The following is a 20,752-nucleotide window of genomic DNA, read 5'->3' as shown; positions in this document are numbered from 1 at the left end:
AAATTTCACACGCTTGTTTACTTTTCTGTCCTAAAAGTAATTGACCTGATTCTTTCTGAAAAGCAGTTCCACTTCCATTTCTAATAAAGCAATGTTTTCACAGTTCAACTTTAACATACAGCTAAAATATAAAAAAGGGATCTAGCTTTTTTTGTGTTTGACACATTAGATACGCACACAGCAACAGATTTCCTGTCCTGTCTTGTTTGCAGTACATCCGCACATGCATGCAAGCCAAGGAGCCTCCACACCTAACTCTGGTCCACACCAGCAACGTCAAGGCCATGTTTGATAAGGATATCTCTGCCATTGGAGCTGTGGTGTCCCGCAAGTCCTCCAACCCACCTTTACCACTACCTCCCAAGAGAAGGATTCCCACGGTTAGTCCAGTAAAGTGTGTGTGTCTGTATGAATAACTGTACTTCTCACCTCTGTGTTGCAATGCTTTTATCTTTTTAATATCTGCTGCTGTTTTCAGGGGAATTTACTAAGACGCTTTACTAACAGCCACATATGCAGGTCAACTGATTGTTTTGACTTTTGACTTGATTAATGTGGAAACTGTGCATGCAAATTTGATTGGTGATTATTTGGCATCACTAGGACTCAAACCGAGGCTGTAATAAAGATTTTTTTCATGTACCCAAAGATAACAACCACTTAATATCCGCAAATGTGTCCTGAATATTGTTCTTGGTTCACCAAAATAGTAAAAGCTCCACAGTTTGATTGATCCACCTGCACTGAGTGAGGCAGGTGTGGAAGTTTACTGAGTAAACATGCACTTGGCAGCTGCCACCTGTCTTTTATGAGGCAGTGTACTGAGTGTGTCGGAGCAAGCGTGCACTGCCCTGCCAGCATTTGCCACGTTGTCAGAAAATATCGTTGGCTCCTCACTGCTGCTGACACCAGGTGCGCAGTGACATCACCCCTGGATGTGTGCATCCACATTTTAAATGTCAGGTTGAATTTAATTGGCCTTTGTTAGCGAGTCTCCCAGGGGTTTTACTGGCTGATGTCAAGTTGACTTTTGATGCCTGGTGATGTGTGGTTTGGAAAGTCTGTAAATATAACCGATGTGAATCATCTTATGAAACTTTACCACATTATATTTATCACTTATAATCATAAGAGCATTAAAACAGCTATAACTTCCCACCTTTTGACTAAACATTTTTGTTGTTTACAGTAAAAACAGCCGTCAATACCTCACTTCCACATGTTTACTGTAAATAATATAATATTAATTCCAGTAATATTATAAATAATATTACTGAAAATAACGGAGTGTTACAATCATTGTATATCATGATTTGTGATAAATTCAAGCCTGATGTAAAATGTGGTCGGTGAGGCTGACAAGCACAGAGGTGTATAATTTAATAAATGCATGCTTCTCCATGTGCCCCATGAAGCCCTGAATAAATGGAAATATTGTCCAGATAGTTGGTTAGGGCTGCAACTAATAATATATTGTAGAATATCCAACAATTGTGAAAGATATTCGTTTTACTATTCTGGAGACTAAGACGTCTGAGTCTTAAAGATTCAGAGAATGTCAAGCACTTTTAATAAACATTTTTTGGGGGGATTTTGCTTTTGGGAAACATTAAAAGTTGTGTTGAGTTTGCTGCTTGCTCAAAAATCACCTGCCTGCTAATAGATCAACTGGCATTAAGAAACAAGATCAGGTTTTACTAATTCTCGTTTCTCTGTAGTGTACACCTATTGATCTTAGAACAGATTTGAACATTTTCTGGTAACTTTAAAAGCCAGGTTGGGACTTGCTCTGTGTTATATCTCAGACTTTCTGTTGCCCTCAGTTTCTGTGATCCTCTGATTTTGGTGCAAGATCTATGTTAAGACACAAAGATAAAAGGTCTTCTGCTTTTATGATTTTTTGAGAAGTAACTGCTTCAACAGCCTTTTTGCCCAGCTACTTACCTACCCATGATACAAATTTTTCATTACTTAAATAGCTTTAAAAACTGATGGCAGGGATGTCACAAGTCAGTAGCTCATGAATGTGTCAGCGCAAAACCTGATGTAACACATCAGATAAGCATCTGTCACTGCCTTCGGTGAATGTCATCTTATTTGCTGATAGGCCAATAGCAATCAACAAGGCAAATGTTTAGCTAATACATCGGTGCATCCCTGTTTGTTACTTTATTGTACTGTATGGGCTATGCAGATATATTGTATAGCAGTGCAGTTCAGTGCAGGGAGATTGGAGGACACAGAGGCAGACAGAGATTCTTGTCGGACTAAGTTTACCATAGCAGTGTTGTTGTCTGTGACAGGAAGTAAGATATATTTTCGGGAAAGGAACCTGTTATCGGATGCTCTGCTATAGTGTGGTAGCAGACCTGACTGATAATTGGTCAAAACAAAGCAAGAGAAGGGAACGGAGGGACGGGGTGTTCATGGTGCTACAGTACAAGGAGGTCTTGTAGTAGTAGAGTCAGACACAAATATAGTCTATTATCTGACAAGAAGCTAATTACACACACCATCACACTCCGTTATTTAAACACACCAACACATACAGTACGTCCACCCACAAAGACAAAGGCAGTAAACAGCAGGAAGTGCGCTAGTTAGTCATGTTCAGAGACTCTAGGTGTCATGTGATGCTGTTTTTCCTGCTGACTGCTGACCCTCGCAAATCCACTTGGCTTGACATCAGACTGACCTGCCTGACCCCTCACATTGTTTGTGTTTTTCTGTGTGTGTGTGTGTGTGTGTGTGTGTGTGTGTGTGTCTGTGTGTGTGTCTGTGTGTGTGTCTGTGTGTGTGTCTGTGTGTGTGTGTGTGTGTGTGTGTGTGTGTGTGTGTGTGTGTGTGTGTGTGTAGGGAACTGGTGGGTGTGAAGAAGCAGGGTGTGGAAGTACATATTTTGACAGTACATTATGCTAATACTGCTCACTCATTGCAAGTCTCTCTTTCTCCTCTCACTTTCCCTCTGCAGCAAGTACAGACGTGTGTGTGGGACGTGTCTATCCCGTTTAAGATAGTCCTAGTGAATGGCAGCAAGGTGAACGCAGAGGAGACTGCCAAGGTAAACTCCTGCTTTGTCCACATCCATAAAACACGCAATTTCCTGTTAATATGTCACTGCAAGCACAGTCAGTTTCACATTTAAGGTTTTTAAAACAGCTTTGGCTTGAATGTGACGCTTGAACACTTCAGATTATCTTGTTGATCTCTTTTTGTTTTCATGAAGCTGAGCTAAGAAATCAAGTTGGCATTAAAGGATACGTTTTGCGATTTTTTTTTTTTTTTTTTTTTAAATATTTGTATACATATTTAGGAAAGCCCATAAACACCCAACAGTGATTGGGTCCTATTAACAAATATGGTTTTGTTGCCACAGCCTGATATACAGTATCTTATTTCTCTGTGCAATAGAGCTCCATTGTTCTCCAAAAACTATTAAAAACAGTGTGAGTCACACTGTCACACTGGCTGACATGTTCCTTTATTACACACACACTGTAGTTTATTTTAAGTCGATCCTTCAAACAGTGTTCTGCACCAAATGGGGATTAGTATTTTCCAACAAAGGCACTCCTGTTTGAGTAACGTTTGTGAAAAACTAGAACTGTAATTTTGTGAACCGTTTTGAAAATTTTGCATCATCAGTAGGACTGAATGTGTATTAATAATCTACTGTTGTTTTTGGTATGTTCATGGCATTTGTTGGAAATATGAAAAAGTTCAGAGAACATCAGACAAATCATGCACCTTTAATCTCTTATTAAAGGTTTGAGCAGGCTGGCTTTTTAAATAAATATCAGATTAAAAGATAAGTATGATATTAATATCCTTGCCAACCGCTTCTGCCCACACAGGTCCAGGTGAGGGCAGGGCTCTTCCATGGCACTGAGCTCCTGTGCAAGCCGGCGGTGAGCAGTGAGAGCAGCGGACGCTCAGACCACACGTGGAAAGACAGCACGCTGGAGTTTGACATCTCCGTCTCTGACCTGCCGCGCATGACCCGCCTCTGCTTTGCTATCTATGCCGTCATGGATAAGGTCAAGAAGCAGAAGTCCACCAAAAATGCTCACATCAACAAATACCAGACCATCCGCAAAGCAGGGAAAGTGGTAAGAGAAGGCTTATACACAAACCCACACCGTCTGCAGTTTGCAGTGGTTTTAATAAGGTAACACATATACACCAGCTTTAACTAATAATTCATTTCACTATCTTTGACCTGTGTGATCCAGCACTACCCCATAGCTTGGGTCAACACCATGGTGTTTGACTACAAAGGCCAGCTGAAGACCGGAGACATCATCCTTCACTGCTGGTCTTCCTTTCCTGGTATGCACCCTCTATATCTATGAATGCAGTTGAACTTGGGTTAAATGAGCTTTACCATTGCTGCACTTAATGCACGTATGTCGTTTCATGTGTGTCTGTGTGTCTCAATCAGATGAACTTGAAGAGATGCTGAATCCCATAGGAACCATTCAGACCAACCCATACACTGAGAATGCTACAGCACTGCACATCCACTTCCCAGAGTACTCGCCACATTCCATCATCTTTCCTCCCTTTGACAAGGTAAGACAGCCTTCAGTCATAACACTCAGTCTCACTCATAGAAACATACCTGTGGGCCAATAAATGTGTAATGGACACAACAAACGTGTCAAGACAGTGCCATACTCGGACTATATTTGAACTTAGTTGACAGGATTAAACCTCTGTGGCCTTTTTAGACTCCGAAGACTCGAGTGCAGTTGAATTTGTCATTGCAGTGGCTAAGTGCTCTTCATGATGGTACCAAGTGATAATGATCAAGTGGTGGCTGTTAGCACGAGAAGATCAAGATTTGCTCAGCCTGCCTAATGTGTGTGCTCACTTACTGTTTTGCAGATACTGGAAAAAGCTGCAGAGATCGCCGGAGCAAGTGACTGCGTACCCATGGTGAGCTCATGTACAGTGAAGATAATTGTGTGAACATGCCCAAATGCATTCAGAATACATACATACAAGACAAACTGGGTAAAGATAAAGTGACGTATTTGTCTCAAGTTGGCCTGTAACAAATAGACATGCTGCATCATTGCTCTCTGTCTCTCCCCCCTCACGCACACTTTTAACACACACACACACACACCACATGTACATCGGCCTGTACAGCTTGTTGCCTTGGAAACCCATTGTTATCACTTCGTCAGGGTGTAGCAGCAAAAATATTTCAATCCCCTTCAAAACTGGAGACGCTAATCAGATTATTTGTACGTTTTCCTGTCTCACCGCCCCGCAACTAAAACCCAGCTCCTGGGCGTGTTACAGCCACTTACGTAATCTTGTGTTCATGTTGAGGGCATGCCTGAACACACCCCTTTAATGTGAGATGTGTGTTTGTGAAACCTTAGATTAGCACCAACTACAATTTTGTGTCTTTTTTTCACTGTATGTCAAGTTGTTTACAATCAGTTCATTGATCCACACAGTTCCTCAGATATAATTTCTCTATAATCAAAGTTGCAGCACGTTATTACCCATAACATTTATAATATTGGCTGAATCAGACAATTTACAACCTGTTCTGAGACTATGCGGTGTTAGTCCTTGGTTTGTTGATTGTGTTGAATTGCATTCAAAGCAGTTCATTAGAACTTGTTGAAGCACTCCTGCCATCTTGTGGTTCTTCACAGTCACTGCTGCGACTCATCATCATCGTCTCATTTCCTGTCACATCCTGGCCGCTTCCAATTTTCCTTCATCAATGCTCCTTCATCCTGTCATTCTTTCTTACCTCTGCATCTTCTTTATCTTCTCTTTGCCAAACTGCCCGCCCAACTGACCTTTCTTCCTCCCTCGTCATTTCTCTCAGGGTCGTGGTGGTAAGAAGTTCCACATAGAGCTGAAGGAGATCATGGAGCGTGATGCACTCTCTCAGCTGTGTGAAAACGAGAAGGATTTGATCTGGACACTACGCTATGACTGTAGAGAAAATTTCCCTCAGTCGCTACCCAAGCTGCTACTCTCCGTCAAGTGGAGCAAACATGAGGACATGGCCCAGGTTAGACAGCGTATCCACTGTTTAAATATTTAAGTTCAGTCAGTTCTTTACAGTCTACAGTTTGGTGACACCACAGATAAATGCAAGTAAAAGTAGTTTTACCAATTCAACATCTATAGAATCTATTAAAAAAACAGACTTGGTTCAAAACTGTACTTTTAAAAAAATATATTTAATTTAATTTCCCGCAAAGGATTATAAAGCATGCCTCCTCCCTCTTCTTCTTCTTCTTCTTCTTCTTCAGATGTGATGTTAAAGTTGAATTTACAGAAAACTAGCCTCACTATCAGATTTTAATGAATCTGCCTTGGAATAAAAATGTTTTAAATATATGTTAATGAAATGAACTTGCACTCTGAAAGCTTAATACAGCTAGAATTGGGTTCAGTAATAAACAAACTTCTCTACATAGATGATGTTACATAACACTGCATGTTACTTATGGAGAGACACTGCTGTTGGCTTCAGCCTGTACTATGTTTGAGCAGCAGAGACTGGTTGATCACAGCACACATGAAACAAACACCTGTGACAGTCAGTTTACTTATGAGCGGTTGTTCTACAAGTGCAAGATAGAGGGCCAGCTAAACATAAAGTGTTCATTTCAAACCTGAACAACTTACATTTATTTACAAAAAAGAAAATCGTGATCACAATTGTTGATCCTGTAAGACTAACTGTGCAGGCGTGGGGCTTCTAATATACATTTTATTCACTGAGCTACACTAGGACTGTATGTATGTATGTAACTCTAATTAAACTTATAGCGTATACGTTTCTGAGTATCTGTCTTTGTGGGTCTCAGCTCCAGGCACTGCTTCAGATCTGGCCCAAATTGTGTCCCAGAGATGCTCTGGAGCTTCTGGACTTCAACTACCCTGACCAGTATGTCAGAGAATATGCTGTGGGCTGTCTGCGTGATATGAGGTAAACATATGTATCCACCCACACGCACAGTTTCATATAATACAGTGGCCTTCCCTGTTTTACTTGTCTTTTCAAGCCTCTACATTCATATCATCATCCACTGCAATCCATCAGACTTTGTTACATTCCCCCTGTTTCTTGCTGTCAGGTGATAGTGCTGCTATGTGTTGTTCCTTCTCCTAAAGAGAGACAAAGGCACATTATCCTTTGAAATCAAGCTAATGGTTTTAAAATGAAAGAAATGTAAAAGCTAGAAAAATCTCCTCTCATGCTTCTCTCTCTCTTTTTCCTCTCTCCCTTCACCAGTAATGAGGAGCTGGCGCAGTACTTGCTACAGTTGGTGCAAGTGTTGCGTTATGAGCCTTACTATGACTGCGCACTCACCCACTTCCTGCTGGAGCGTGCACAGGGTAACCGCAAGATAGGACACTTCCTCTTCTGGCACCTAAGGTGTGTATGGAAACGTGATCTGTGTGTACATAGAAAGAAAGGGAAGGAGGCTGTTTGTGAAATCAGTTGAGTCTCCAGTTCATTCCCTTCTCTGCTGCCCTCTATAGGTCAGAGATCCACATGCCAGCTGTTTCAGTCCAGTTTTCCCTCATCCTGGAGGCCTACTGTAGAGGCAGCATCCCTCATATTGAGGTTTTAAAGAAACAGGTATGTGTCACATAACAAACAAATACGCATCCTAGACTAACGTGTAAGACTCTGGGACGCCTCAATTCATTCTCAATTTCTAAGTGGCATTATCAACAGGTGAAGACCGAAATGCCTCTGGACGTAATTGGATAGACCTATAACCAATCAGAGCAGCAAGTTGGGATGGTGCTTTGTCCATTTTCAAGCAGAAAAAAAGGGCAGCCTGGCCACAAAATTTCTCAAATTACAGCATAACAAGCAAGACAAGAAATAGGCAATGCGGTAAAATACTCTTGATTCATATTTGATCAGCACTGAAACACACTGATCTGAGCTCTTTGAGTCTGGTGTGTTTCACTGGACGGACCTGCTGACTAGACCAACTGTATAGAGCTACAACCAATCTGCACCAGTGACACTCCTCTGTCCTTGTATCAAACCTGCCCCATATTAGTTAAAAGGTGGTTATGGCCCGTCACAAACCAGGTCAAAGGGAAATCTGTCTAAATGTGAAGGTGGTGAGACATCAGAGCAAATGATACATGACATAGCTGTGCTTCGGACTATTACTCTACTAGTACTTAAAAACCAGAACAGCTGTAGTCTATTGTTAATCCCCGGTAGGACTCGATCTATGGTATTTTTAGCCCGTCACAGTGACAGCAGCGTCACCCTCCTGCCCTCTAACCTTTGCCCTCCACACTGTTGATTCTGACAGTTCCTCCTGTGGACGCCTCCTCCTACTTCCTCATCAGCAAAGTCATTTATCTGGCCACCTTCCTGTTTGGACGAGCATGCACACTGCCAACATAGTCTGCTTAAGGAGGGATATAAGAGGGATTATTCCCAAAAAAAAAAAAAAAAATTAATTCATGTTGTCTGTACCAGGTGGAGGCCCTGAGTAAGCTAAAGTCAGTGAATGAGCTCATCAAGCTGGGAACCATCAAGAACGCTCGGAGTAAGACCAAGGAGGCAATGTTGACTAAGGAGGCCATGATGACTTGTCTGAGGCAGAGCGGCTACTCAGAGACTCTGTCAGACCTGTACTCCCCTCTAAACCCCAATGTCCTGCTGTCTGGCATCAAGTAAGAGAACACTATTCTGATCACAGGTCCAAGCTTCAGATCAGATTATACTTTTTCTCTTCTGTTGCACAATGAAATTCACCGTCTCTCTCTCCTCCTGCCATCAGCGTGGAGAAGTGTCGGTACATGGACTCTAAGATGAAGCCACTCTGGATTGTTTACAACAACAAGCTCCTGGGGGGAGACACACTGGGAATCATCTTCAAGAATGGAGATGGTAGGTGGAATCAAAGAACGGGGGGACGGACGTGTGGGATGAAAGAGAAAAGATGTTGGGAGGGAGGAGAAGTGGAGATACTTTAAGGTCATGACGATAAGGGATACAAATCACTTTCCATCTTTTAAGTAATGTTTTGCTTTTCAAAGCACATTTTTTCAGAATTCAGGAACACGTCCCTTTTCTTCCTCACCTATTTCCTTTCCGCAGACCTAAGACAAGACATGTTGACCCTCCAGATTTTGAGGTTAATGGATCGCCTATGGAAGGAGGCTAGTCTGGACCTCAGGTGAGTTTGTGTGTGTGTGTGTGTGTGTGTGTGTGTGTGTGTGTGTGTGTGTGTGTGTGTGTGTGTGTGTGTGTGTGTGTGTGTGTGTGTGTGTGTGTGTGTGTGTGTGTGTGTGTGTGTGTGTGTGTGTGTGTGGAGCTTGTTTGTTCCTGCTCTCTGCAGGGAAGGGGAAGCTTTGGTGGGGTGCAGCAGATGAGGGGAGACACTAAATTACCCCATGCTAGTTTGACCTCCAACCCTCTTACACCCTCGACATTCATCCACACACTCACACACACAATAACTGCATTACATCCTAATCAAATCCACACTTTCGCACTTTTACAAACCCCTTTTCTCCCTTCGTCATACACTGACACATCTGGAGCTGAGCAGTGGAGGGGGTTGTTTTGACAGTTGAGCTTTAGGACGGTGCTTCGGATTACAGGGACAGGGGTTCAGAGTTCAAACACAGTGATGGGACATTGTGAATGAAAGGAGGGACAATGTAATTAAACCACTATGATGTGTTGGATGTGAGTTTGTTCTGTGGTTTCTTGCTGATAGATTTTACCACACGTACCCGAACTTGTTGGCTGGCTATAGTCAATTTTTTGAGTTATTTAAACTCAACACCCACCAAGTTGAGGAGGAAATGACTTAAAGGCATTTGGTCTCCATTAAATCTCTGTCAGACTGAAAATGAAATCTGGAAGTATAGTGTGTTTGGAGCTCATGGCTGTCTGATATGTAAGACGTTGGGGGTCACTATGTCCAGGTCATGAAATTCTGCATCCTGTAAAATGAAGACCTACTGCCATCTTGTGGGCAGAAAGAAGAAGTAAAGTGCATGACTAAGAAAACGTATCATCATCTGGCTGATCTGCGTGCCATCACGTAACCGCCATATGTTCTTCACCAAATGTTCCCATCTGTCCTGTCTCAACTCAGTGTAAACAGTAGGATACTGATACTGTATGACGGAGGAAATTGCACCCAGGGGAGTGGATATGAATGTACTTGCAAATAGCCCACTGCCTAATATGTTAATCTCATAAATACAAATCTACAGCAGCACACACAAAGCTGTGCATACACTGCCTGTCCGAATGACCCAAATCAGACTTTTCTTTCATGTTGCAAAGACTTTTTTGAGTCATGTTATTGAGGACTGTTTTCATTTGTATGATGAAATAAATGTGACAAAAATCAGACACTGTTACTGATACATCTGATAGTTAATACATAACGTATATGCAGAGTATTTCAAGTGTAAACCAAATCAGAATTGGGGCATTCATTAAAAGCTATTGGTTAGTATTTTCAAGGCTTACTGATTGTGAAAAATATATGTTATTAACAAGTGTTCATGTGGAAAAAAGGCTTGATTATGTGTTCTGCATTAGGGCAATATATCACTATTATATTGTTACAATGATATGAGATCATTTATCATCATTGATTTTGGATGTCGTTATATTGTGGTATGCCATAAGTGTTGTCTTTTCCTGGTTTTAAAGGCTGCATTACAGTAAAGTGATGCCATTTTCTGAACTTACCAGCCTGTTTTACTTCTTCTGGTACTTATATCCACATTACTAATGAATATTTATCAAAGATGTCGTGTTAATATTTTTTGAAAGTACCAACAGTCATACCATACTGTTGCATTTTGATATCGAGGTATTTGGTCAAAAACATGGTGACAGTTTATTTGAAGCGATATCGCCCAGCCCAGGATGGATATATTCACAATGATATGATTAAGCTCGTTTCTTCTCTTCCTGTACATGTCATGCAGAATCGTACCGTATGGTTGCCTAGCAACAGGCGACCGGGCAGGGCTGATCGAGGTAGTCTCATCAGCCGACACGATTGCCAACATCCAGCTGACCAGCAGCAATGTGGCAGCAGCTGCCGCCTTCAACAAGGATGCTCTGCTCAACTGGCTCAAAGAGAGAAACTCTGGGTAAGATGCTGCCTGCTGATTACATGAGTGCAATAAGTGCACCACTGAGGCGCCATTGGAAGAGAATAAGAGTGTATCATGTGTATATTTTGTATTGACAGGGACGCTCTTGATCGAGCCATCGAGGAGTTCACTCTGTCATGTGCAGGCTACTGTGTAGCCACCTATGTCCTGGGCATCGGAGACCGCCACAGCGACAACATCATGGTCCGCAGCACCGGACAGGTAGGACAGACTGTTGGTTTTCTTCGTATGAATTATCCAGTCTCTAATTCTTTTACTGTGTTCACATATTGGCCTTCTTGTTTGTCAGCTCTTCCACATAGACTTTGGCCACATCCTGGGCAACTTCAAGTCCAAGTTTGGCATCAAGAGAGAGCGTGTACCTTTCATCCTCACACACGACTTCATCCATGTCATACAGCAGGGCAAGACGGGATACACTGAGAAGTTTGGCAGGTTTGTTCCATTTAGTTTATCCTTTTATCTTCAGCCCGTGTTTTTTAACATTTGTTGGGAGAGTGGAGGAAGAGTGCTCAATAACTTTATGGGATAAAAGAGTATAAATACCAAATGAGGGTGGACCGTCTGAGGGAAGACATGACTTTCAGAGGCACAATATGTATGCATGGACATAGAGGATCACAATCAAACCTCAGCTTACGCAAGTTTGTCCGTGCAGTACCCTCCTCCACCAGCAGTCGGCAGTAGCAGCTCAGGCACTGATGAACATCAAGTTTTACTGAGGAGAAATGTTCTCTGATAAAATATACATAAAAACAAGTCAAGACCCGACTTCAGAAAGCAAAACCTGCCCTTTTATAGTCAAGTCTCCCTGGATCCATAAATTAAATCTTTGATGATGTTGCGTTTTTTCTACAAAAGGTGGGTCATTTGAAACAACACTGTGTAATGCTGACTGCTGCCTCAAGTGAAAATGTACCAAGTGAAACATTATGCTAAATTCTGATATTGCTTTATTTAATAACTATATACTACATTACTCAGATGTTCAAAAAACACGATATTTTATTCATACTGTAGATTTTCTCAAACCACTTTTTTTACTACATTTGTAGGTTATTATTCCCGGATACAGATGACAAGCTTAAATATATCATCACTGAACTGATGATGAGTCTGGAAATGTACAGACCACAGCGTGTGTCTGTTACTATCAGTGAGATATCAGCGGGGGAACAGGTCATGTTGTGAAAGTGGAAATACCCGTGTTACAGTAATCTGCGTTATTATGACCTACATTTTTAAATGTACCACAGGAAGGTATGCATGTGGAGACAGGTCCTCCTGTGTAACATGAACTGTTTCTATAGTTGAAGTTACTACAGCTCATCAGTAATCTAAATAAACGTATGATGCTCTCATGTGTGGTGAAGTAGTAGAGAACATCACAGTAGCCTTGACAAAGCCATGCCACACTGAGTTTGAGATGGTGTGAGAGTGTTGGATTGTTAGCAGCATGTGACCATGAAATATCACCACTAATGGTCTGAAGCAAGTGCAAGTCTTTACATTATTAATTGCACTGACTAAATGGCTTTATATATCAAACTCAGTATGAACATGTGACATTAAAGCTGCTTATCCAACAACTAAGCTCCACAGCTGGGTGTTAGTGGCATCTCCTGCCCTGATATGAGACCATGAGCTAGACAGCGATCAATCCTCAAGTATGTTTATCCGTCAAAGGGAAGTACAGTTGTGGTGCATTGCTGCGTCAGCGGTGGTATGCGTGGGTTCAAGAAAGAGTTCATCTTGTATCAGATAAGAAGGTGAAGACGTATACAAATCATGTTGCGAAGCGGAAATACCAGGGTGGAAGTATGCCCTCTATAGGAAGGCTGACAGTATATTCAAAACATATTCCTTTGTACCTGGGTATTGAGGTAAATGTCTACATTTGATTTTCAGCACTCAATAGATTACTTAAACATTACAACTGAGCTGTCTATAGAGGACCATATTTAACTAGCATACATATTTTAATTACTTAGGTTTCGTAGCTTGCAAAGTCAGTGGTTGTAATGACGACTCTGAAACCACCTCATTTGCTGACACAAAGTCAGAATGCAGTAAGTCACATGATGGTTGGCCTAAAACGTAAAGGAAGTGTTTGTCACCCACGATAAACAATACGCCCAAAACCTCATTTTTTTTAGCCATAGATCTGCAGATATGTATAAAGAAATATTTTAACATGTTCGCTAGCAGCCAGACCCCCCTGGACCCCTCTGGACCCCTCTGGACCCCGTACATCCGCAACAACACACGGGGGGTTAAGAACATGACACAACATAATTCAGAACACTTGCAAGGAATGCTGAAGGAGGCCAATAACATCTTAGATGTTGTCTACTTTCCATATAAAAGGCATCATAAGAGAACATCATGTCTATCATTATGAACTTCAATATTTCAAATTCAGAAATGATGAACTGTGTATGTCTGCGTCTATGTTGCTCTTGTAGTTTCCGTCAGTACTGTGAGGAAGCCTATCTAATATTGAGGAAGAATGGGAACCTATTCATCACACTGTTTGCCCTCATGCTGACTGCTGGACTGCCTGAGCTCACCTCAGTCAAAGACATCCAGTACTTAAAGGTAACACACAGGCACACACAGCGGGTTTTATACATGTGCAAAATGAGTGTCAATGTGTTGCTTGGGAGAAACTTTATATTTACATAGTTCAGATTGAGTAGATTATTAAATTGTATTATTTTATTATTCGTTAGCTCCAATTTTAAACACATTCTGTGCCCATTTCATTCATTTCCTCTACACTTGTCAATTCATCTGCCCTCTCGACTAATCCTCCTCATTTGCTTCAAACCCTCCCTCCTCAGGACTCTCTGGCTCTGGGTAAAACCGACGACGAGGCTCTGAAACAGTTCCGCCAGAAGTTCGACGAGGCCCTGAGAGAGAGCTGGACAACCAAAGTCAACTGGATGGCCCATAATGTGGCCAAAGACAACCGCTCCTAGAGCAGCTCAGACCCCTCAAAGGCCAGGGGTCAGGGACCACGAGGACACAGTGGAGGAGTGTGTGAGTGCGCAGGAGGGCAAAGGTGTTCCAAGGAGATGGGGTGAAAGCCAACCTGGTTTAAAGAAGGGAATCTAGCAGAATATCCCAACCATGAGCAGATTCACCCCCACTTACTGTACACACAGAGTAAACCTACTCTCCTACGAAACTGTTCAGTTAGCCTGCACCCTTACTTCCTGTATCCCTCCTCGCCTTGCATCACTCCAGTATGGTGCCTCCTGAAAATCCAAATTCACGGTCTTCTGACATTTCTGTGGAATCATGGTGGGCAAAGTCGTTGCGAGTTTTGCACAGGCACATCAGCTGATGGAGCACACAGCCAAAGGAAGGGAAGTGAAGCACCTACTCTGCCCACACTCTCCCTACGGAGTGGGCTGACAACAACAGTCGTGTATTGGAGTGGTTGAATTTCGTCAGATAGACTTGAAACTCGGCTTGTATGGACTCTGAAGGGGGACATGGTATGACCACACCCCTGAACTGTTTTGAGTACAGCTGAGATAACAGATGGGTGTGGAAGCGCAGAAAGGAAAGGACAAAAACGTCTGACCCCCATGTCTTAAAACAATGTGCACAACGCCCACAGGAAGTGCATCTTAACTGTCTCGCTCCCGCCGCTCCAAGTGTGCCTCAAAACTGCGGGAAGATTGTATTTTTTATGAGTTTTCTTTTTCTGTTGCCATTCAAAAATTTATCATGAGACGTCTATGTGCCAGACTACTTTACTAGTCCACAGAGAAAACTTGTACTAGGGAAATAATGATGAAAGAGAAGGATTGATTAGATAAAAAGATGCCCTGAGCCTTCTGGTCCGCTGTTTGAATCTCACTTCATTTGAACCATTGAACACTGGAATGCTTTCAGAAAGATATATATGAGAACTTTTAAATAGTCTTTAAATTAACTAAACACTTTATTTTGAGTTTCTTTTATTTTTGAAATGACAATGTGCATTGTTTCTTTCAAAATTGTCAAATCAAGAGCATTATTGGACAAAGTTTTATCAGCTGTGAGTTATCACTAGTCAACTTGTCTAAAAGCCTAAAAGGAGGTGAGCCTTTAAAAGCGCCATCCCATTCATGCTAGCAACCATGACAAATAAACTCACTGAGGAATAACTGATGCTTTTAACATGTTAGGACCAAAACAAAAAGCAACATGTAGTCGTTCTGTTGTTCATACTGTGTTTTTAATTATCTGTCTCTGAACTGAATGTGAAAATGTGTGCCGCTCTCTTTTTAAGTGTATTTGTTTTTATACGAGCAGGTGTGGGCGGAGTTTGGGGCCTGTGTGGGCAGGGTCTATCAGTAGGGACATTACACTGCGATGCAAAGCTACTTCCTTGTTTTTGACATAAGGTGCTCCTCAGCATCTGCATCTCTGTTTGATTTTCGTGCAATATCCGAGTATATGAACCATATCCTATTATATAAAACTTTAGGCCTGGGCCTAAGCCTATAATGGTTTCTCTCTGTCGGTTTATGTGTGATGCAGCTGTATTTCGCACCACTAGCCTTCAAAAGTCTCAGACACTGGATATTGTCAAATGTACAGGCTTTTATTGTTTTGCTGGTTTTTGTTTTCATAGGAGTTTTATTAAAGTTATTTTCCAACGCGCTGCATTTCCACCTGTAGCCTGTTTTTTTTTATTCTAGACGTGGGTTGTGTGGCTGCACCCACTCACAGCAGCACCATGGATATTTTCTCAGTTGGGAGATCTTCCTGATTCTTGTTCAGAAATGTATTCCAAGCTATTTTTGTCTGTTTTATGTGCAACAGAAAATAAAAAAGGAGCCTCATTGACAAATAGAAGGCAGTCATATAAATTTATATGCTCTGCTTTTCATACATTGAAAGATATGTGCAAAATAGTTGAGAGGTATAAAGTTTAAATTCCCTGCTTCACAGCAAAGATGAGATTGTATGGTATGGTTTTAATCTCACAGGAGGCAAATCTTAAAGCATAAAAGCCTCACTAAATAATGCTGTATCTGCACATACTGATCTCGTATTCAAGGTCACACCTCAGTGTTAGGGGATGCACAATACTAAACAAGTGAGAACACACTGAGGACTTATTTGAAGATGTTAGATTCGACCAAGGGCAAAAAATACTGTTCCTAACCCTGACACACATACGAGAAAATAAAACAGATGCTCGCTCACAGTTTGAAAACTCTCCAGCCAAAACACCACCATTATGCTCCAAGCAACTAGACCCACTGCACGGAGTCATTTGAGGCAGTCAAGTCACTGAGGCAAAACAGCAAAAACATTTCACCAAGTCTCAGTAGCTGAGGTAAAATTAACTGAAATATTATTTTTGAAAAAAGCTAAGTTGCTTTTATTTGGTTGATTTTTCTGCTACTTGATGCACAGAGACATAAATGGAGTGTAAAGGCTCAGCATTGTTCCCAAAAAGGACAACAACTTTGAATAGTAGTGTCAGATCTTGTCAAAGTAAATGTTTAAAGTTCCAACTACAAGTTGATTTGTGAGTCTCATCCCCTCTTCCCACGCTATCCAAAAGTGTCATGTTTGACGAGTTGGGAATGCAACTTAAAAATTATATCTTACAAATAGGAAATTTAAATTAAGTTGTTTACTATTATATAATACAACTATTAATTATGCTGCATTACTGTAGCAACCGTTTATTGTTGTAGTTGGCAAGGTGGGGTTTATTTTAACTATCCCTGTGTACTAAAGCTGTTTATTCTGACTTTTTTGGTTTGTTTTATAGTTTAGGATGTTTAGGAGAATGCTGCAATGCTCTTTGGCTGTGAAGCTCCAGAAATGTTTTGTGGTCCACGAAACTTCACTTGATTTTCCATCAGCATGGGGGTTAAGAGATAATAACTGAATTTTAATTTTTGGGTGAACTTATCCTTTAATTTGTAAAATAACCAATAACTATAGCTGTGAGTACAGTATTTAACATATTTGAAGTTAGAACTTATTACATTTCGAGTGGAGAAGTATAAAGTAGCATGAAATGCAAATACAACATCCTTGAAATTGTGCTTCAAAACAGTACTTGAGTGAATGTACTTAGTTACCTTCACTGATAAGGAATTGTTGCATTAAAATCTGAGACACTCATCTTTTGTTATGATGAAGAGCAGCAGACATTTGTCATAGCAGGAAAAGCTTGGGTGTTACTAATAAGATTAATACTGGTTTTCTTCTATTTAAGTGCCCCAGTAATTCATAACAGTGAGTCAACATGCACAATACCTAAACCGAAGCAGCTAAATAGAGTTCAACTGTTATTATTAAAATGTCTCTTATGAAAAAGATGTATTGTTTTGCACAGTACCTTGACATAGATATGGAGCTTTTGAATATGGTCCAATGTCACTTCTTGTTTATAAACTGTGCGCACTGACTTTTAGAAGTGCAAATTGTGACCTCCTAACTCTACACTGGAATTAAGGGATATGAAAGGGATCTTTGAAAATGCCACCCACCTCATCATGAAGCTCCTTTTGTGTGGGGGTTCTTTATTATCTGAAAGTGCTTTTTTATTGCTGTTCGAATGACTCAGAAACTCTATTTCTCTTCCCTCTGTGGAGAATGTTTAAATGTCTGCCTTCAGCGATCATCGTTTATCGGTTCTCTATTACTTGAAGCCGCAGTCATTGCTCAGTGTGAATCATCTGCTGTGTGTGTGTGTGTGTGTGTGTGTGTGTGTGTGTGTGTGTGTGTGTGTGTGTGTGTGTGTGTGTGTGTGTGTGTGTGTGTGTGTGTGTGTGTGTGTGTGTGTGTGTGTGTGTGTGTGTGTGTGTGTTGTTGTTCACTGCAGTTACATAATTCAGTTACCTGGTTGAGGAGAGTGCAGACACAGTCGCAGATATAAACAAGGAATATAAAACATCCAATGAAAATTAATCTGCAAATAAAAGATTTAGACGAGGGCAGTGAAGAAAAACAAGAGAATATAGTTCTAAATGTGAACAAACTCAACACACAGTCTGTCTCAGCAGCGCTCTTATGTCATCCTCAGCATCTATGGATGACATAAACTGGTGCTCTTATCTGATACTCCCTCCATGTTCATTCTCTTCCCCCCTGACATCACTTCCATCAGCAGGTGGCCGATGGTTCCTCACTTTGACATTTATGAATATAAATGAAGGCTCCATCCAACACACAGGCGAACAAGGACAGAGCAGTTAACTGACTGTGTGACGTTTCAGTCGTCCTCTGACTCACTGGAGATACTGTTCCACTACCTTAACCTTAGCTTACACATATTTGATCCTGGCCTACATACTGCTTTATACGTTACATGATGTTTTCTAATAGTGGTCTATTTTTAAGGACGCTGGCAATGCATTCAGAAAGCAATAGTGCTTTAATGTAACTGACAGTGATGAAATGTAACTCGAGTACTGTACTTAAGTACAATTTGCAGCCACTTAACTTCAATATTTCCATTTTCTTCTACTTTATACTTCCACTCCACTACATTTTGGAGGCGGATGTTGTACTTTTTACTCACTTCATTTATTTGATAACTTTGGTGATTAGTTACTTTACAAAATTACATGCTGCATCAGAGCTAAAGCAGTGCGTGTTCAAATGTAATCATTATTGGATTAAAATAAAAACAGTGATTCAGATAATGAGGAAAAGCTCATTATCAGATCTGATAGCTGTCCGAGCTGTTAATCAGTTGACCCAAAAAACATGTAAATATAAACATTTTACTTGTGCTTCTGATTTTTGCAGAAAATTACTTTTGATACATAAGTACATTAAAATCAGAAACTTTAAGACTTTTATTAAAGTATTATTTGTACGGGCGACTTTCACTTTAACTAAAGTCATATTTTAACATATCTTATATCATATCATATCTTTACTTCTATTCAGTATGACTTTTGGGTACATTTTAAAACACTGGTGACTTGCCTTAAATATTCAAGGCTAACACCACTACTTGAATATTTTACTGGTGCTTTTTATTTACAGGTTCAGTGCCTAAGATTTAGGGGCAGATATGGAATATAATATTCATAATTAAGTTTTCGTTGACCTTAGGATGAGCCTTTTATATCTGCAGAGGGAGGGAGTCCTCATTTGCTGAGTCCGCCGTGTTGCATCACTGTGTTTTTTAGCAGCCACTGTGGGGAGGGTGAGGAGAGAGGCTCAGTTGGTTGTAATCAGCAACCTCATCGCTAGATCGCTAGTCACCCTCTCTACTTTTAAGAGTAGGCTTAAAACTTTCCTTCTCTTCCTCTCTATCTGTATACATTCATCATTCATTCATTCATTCAATTTGTATCTAGATTCTAGATTCTAGATTTGTATCTAGTGTCAACGATTTTTTAATTCTTGTTTTTATTAATAGAAGCAAATACAGGTAACCTCCCTCCTCAGTACACTGAGCTCCACTGTGCAGAACAGTCAAACATCAGAATAAGTCAGTTTATGCATGCACAGTAACATATGTGGTGATACATGCGCATTAAATGTAGAGGATATCTGGTTAGATAATCATAATAGTCATGACCGCCAGTCAAAGCTCCTGGGCTTTAAAGATAAAGCCACCCACATCATGACTCACTGCTGTTAAGGGAATTCCACCCACCTGTAGGATCTCCCAGTCTGCTGTCACCTCCAGCAAATGAGTTTTGTGTGCATGTGTGTCTGAAAGAGAGGCTGGTGATGAGAGTGATCCATGAATAAATCTCTTTTTTTTTTGTCAGTTCCACCCACACTATGCAGTGCGTTGCAAGATTTTAATCCGTCTACCTACGCTTACATCCACAACTCAATGCAAAAAGTTTACACCTCTTCCTTTGGGCCTGTCAAAAGGCTTCCTAGAAAATGTTGGAAAACACAAAGCCAACAAGTGAACCTCATACTGTTAGTGTGATATCATACAAGCCAGTTTAGAGAGGGTGGATGTGAGAGACTTGGTTCTCACATGTTCTAGTGAGTGGACACTGAGTGTCATGAGGCAGACTGCAGTGTGTTGGTAATTGGACTGCCACCTCAGTGGGGGTGCCACTTGAAATAGGCAGAGAGCCCGAGTCTAGATTTCTGCACTGAGCTACTCCACGAAAGCTCTTGGCTGAAGAAGGGAAAATATGGTGTTGTGGCTACCATGCCAGCATGGGAAAATAGTGCGTCCTCTCCAGCCACAACCACTCATGGAAAACTGAGATGAGCAAGCTTGGCACAAAGGACAGTCCCATTCATCATTGCAGGCTATTTAACAAAGGTCCCAGTGGGAAATAAGATGAGGAAGTAAAACACTCATCCCTGTCAGATGTTATGCCTGGTGACACAAGCAAGAGAGAGGGAGAGGTTAGAGCCTGCTTCTCCCAAATCACTGATATATCATTAATGACTAACAGTCATGTTCTCTTGTAAAACGGCATTTATGAAAACACTTAAAATACCCATTTCCTGTGTCGTGTTACAAATAACCCTCCATAATGTCAGCAGACATTTTATGCATGACTTCTCGAAGGAAGGGTGCATCACTACAGTGCAATAACAGATATGACGCAGGTAACAGCTGCGA

At 41.1% G+C, this 20,752-nt stretch overlaps 1 protein-coding gene across 1 annotated transcript in view; it reads left to right on the top strand.

The window, feature by feature from the left end:
- pik3cb (phosphatidylinositol-4,5-bisphosphate 3-kinase, catalytic subunit beta) overlaps nucleotides 1-15,671 on the top strand; it is a 42,284-nt gene extending 26,613 nt beyond the window's left edge. The window contains exons 6-23 of the mRNA XM_073482322.1: nucleotides 213-380; nucleotides 2,972-3,061; nucleotides 3,855-4,109; nucleotides 4,233-4,329; nucleotides 4,442-4,572; nucleotides 4,888-4,938; nucleotides 5,855-6,043; nucleotides 6,849-6,970; nucleotides 7,277-7,420; nucleotides 7,528-7,627; nucleotides 8,498-8,694; nucleotides 8,802-8,911; nucleotides 9,122-9,200; nucleotides 10,981-11,148; nucleotides 11,250-11,373; nucleotides 11,462-11,607; nucleotides 13,638-13,770; nucleotides 14,016-15,671. Of these exons, the coding sequence (XP_073338423.1) occupies nucleotides 213-380; nucleotides 2,972-3,061; nucleotides 3,855-4,109; nucleotides 4,233-4,329; nucleotides 4,442-4,572; nucleotides 4,888-4,938; nucleotides 5,855-6,043; nucleotides 6,849-6,970; nucleotides 7,277-7,420; nucleotides 7,528-7,627; nucleotides 8,498-8,694; nucleotides 8,802-8,911; nucleotides 9,122-9,200; nucleotides 10,981-11,148; nucleotides 11,250-11,373; nucleotides 11,462-11,607; nucleotides 13,638-13,770; nucleotides 14,016-14,153 (2,442 nt within the window). The 3' untranslated portion in view covers nucleotides 14,154-15,671. The remainder of the gene's footprint in view (nucleotides 1-212; nucleotides 381-2,971; nucleotides 3,062-3,854; nucleotides 4,110-4,232; nucleotides 4,330-4,441; nucleotides 4,573-4,887; nucleotides 4,939-5,854; nucleotides 6,044-6,848; nucleotides 6,971-7,276; nucleotides 7,421-7,527; nucleotides 7,628-8,497; nucleotides 8,695-8,801; nucleotides 8,912-9,121; nucleotides 9,201-10,980; nucleotides 11,149-11,249; nucleotides 11,374-11,461; nucleotides 11,608-13,637; nucleotides 13,771-14,015) is intronic.
- Nucleotides 15,672-20,752: the final 5,081 nt, after the last annotated feature.

This window comes from Pagrus major, chromosome 2 (assembly GCF_040436345.1).
Source record: "Pagrus major chromosome 2, Pma_NU_1.0".
Classification (NCBI taxonomy): Eukaryota; Metazoa; Chordata; class Actinopteri; order Spariformes; family Sparidae; genus Pagrus; species Pagrus major.
The sequence above is the reverse complement of the archived record's forward strand: the minus strand, read 5'-3'. Positions and strand labels throughout refer to the sequence as shown.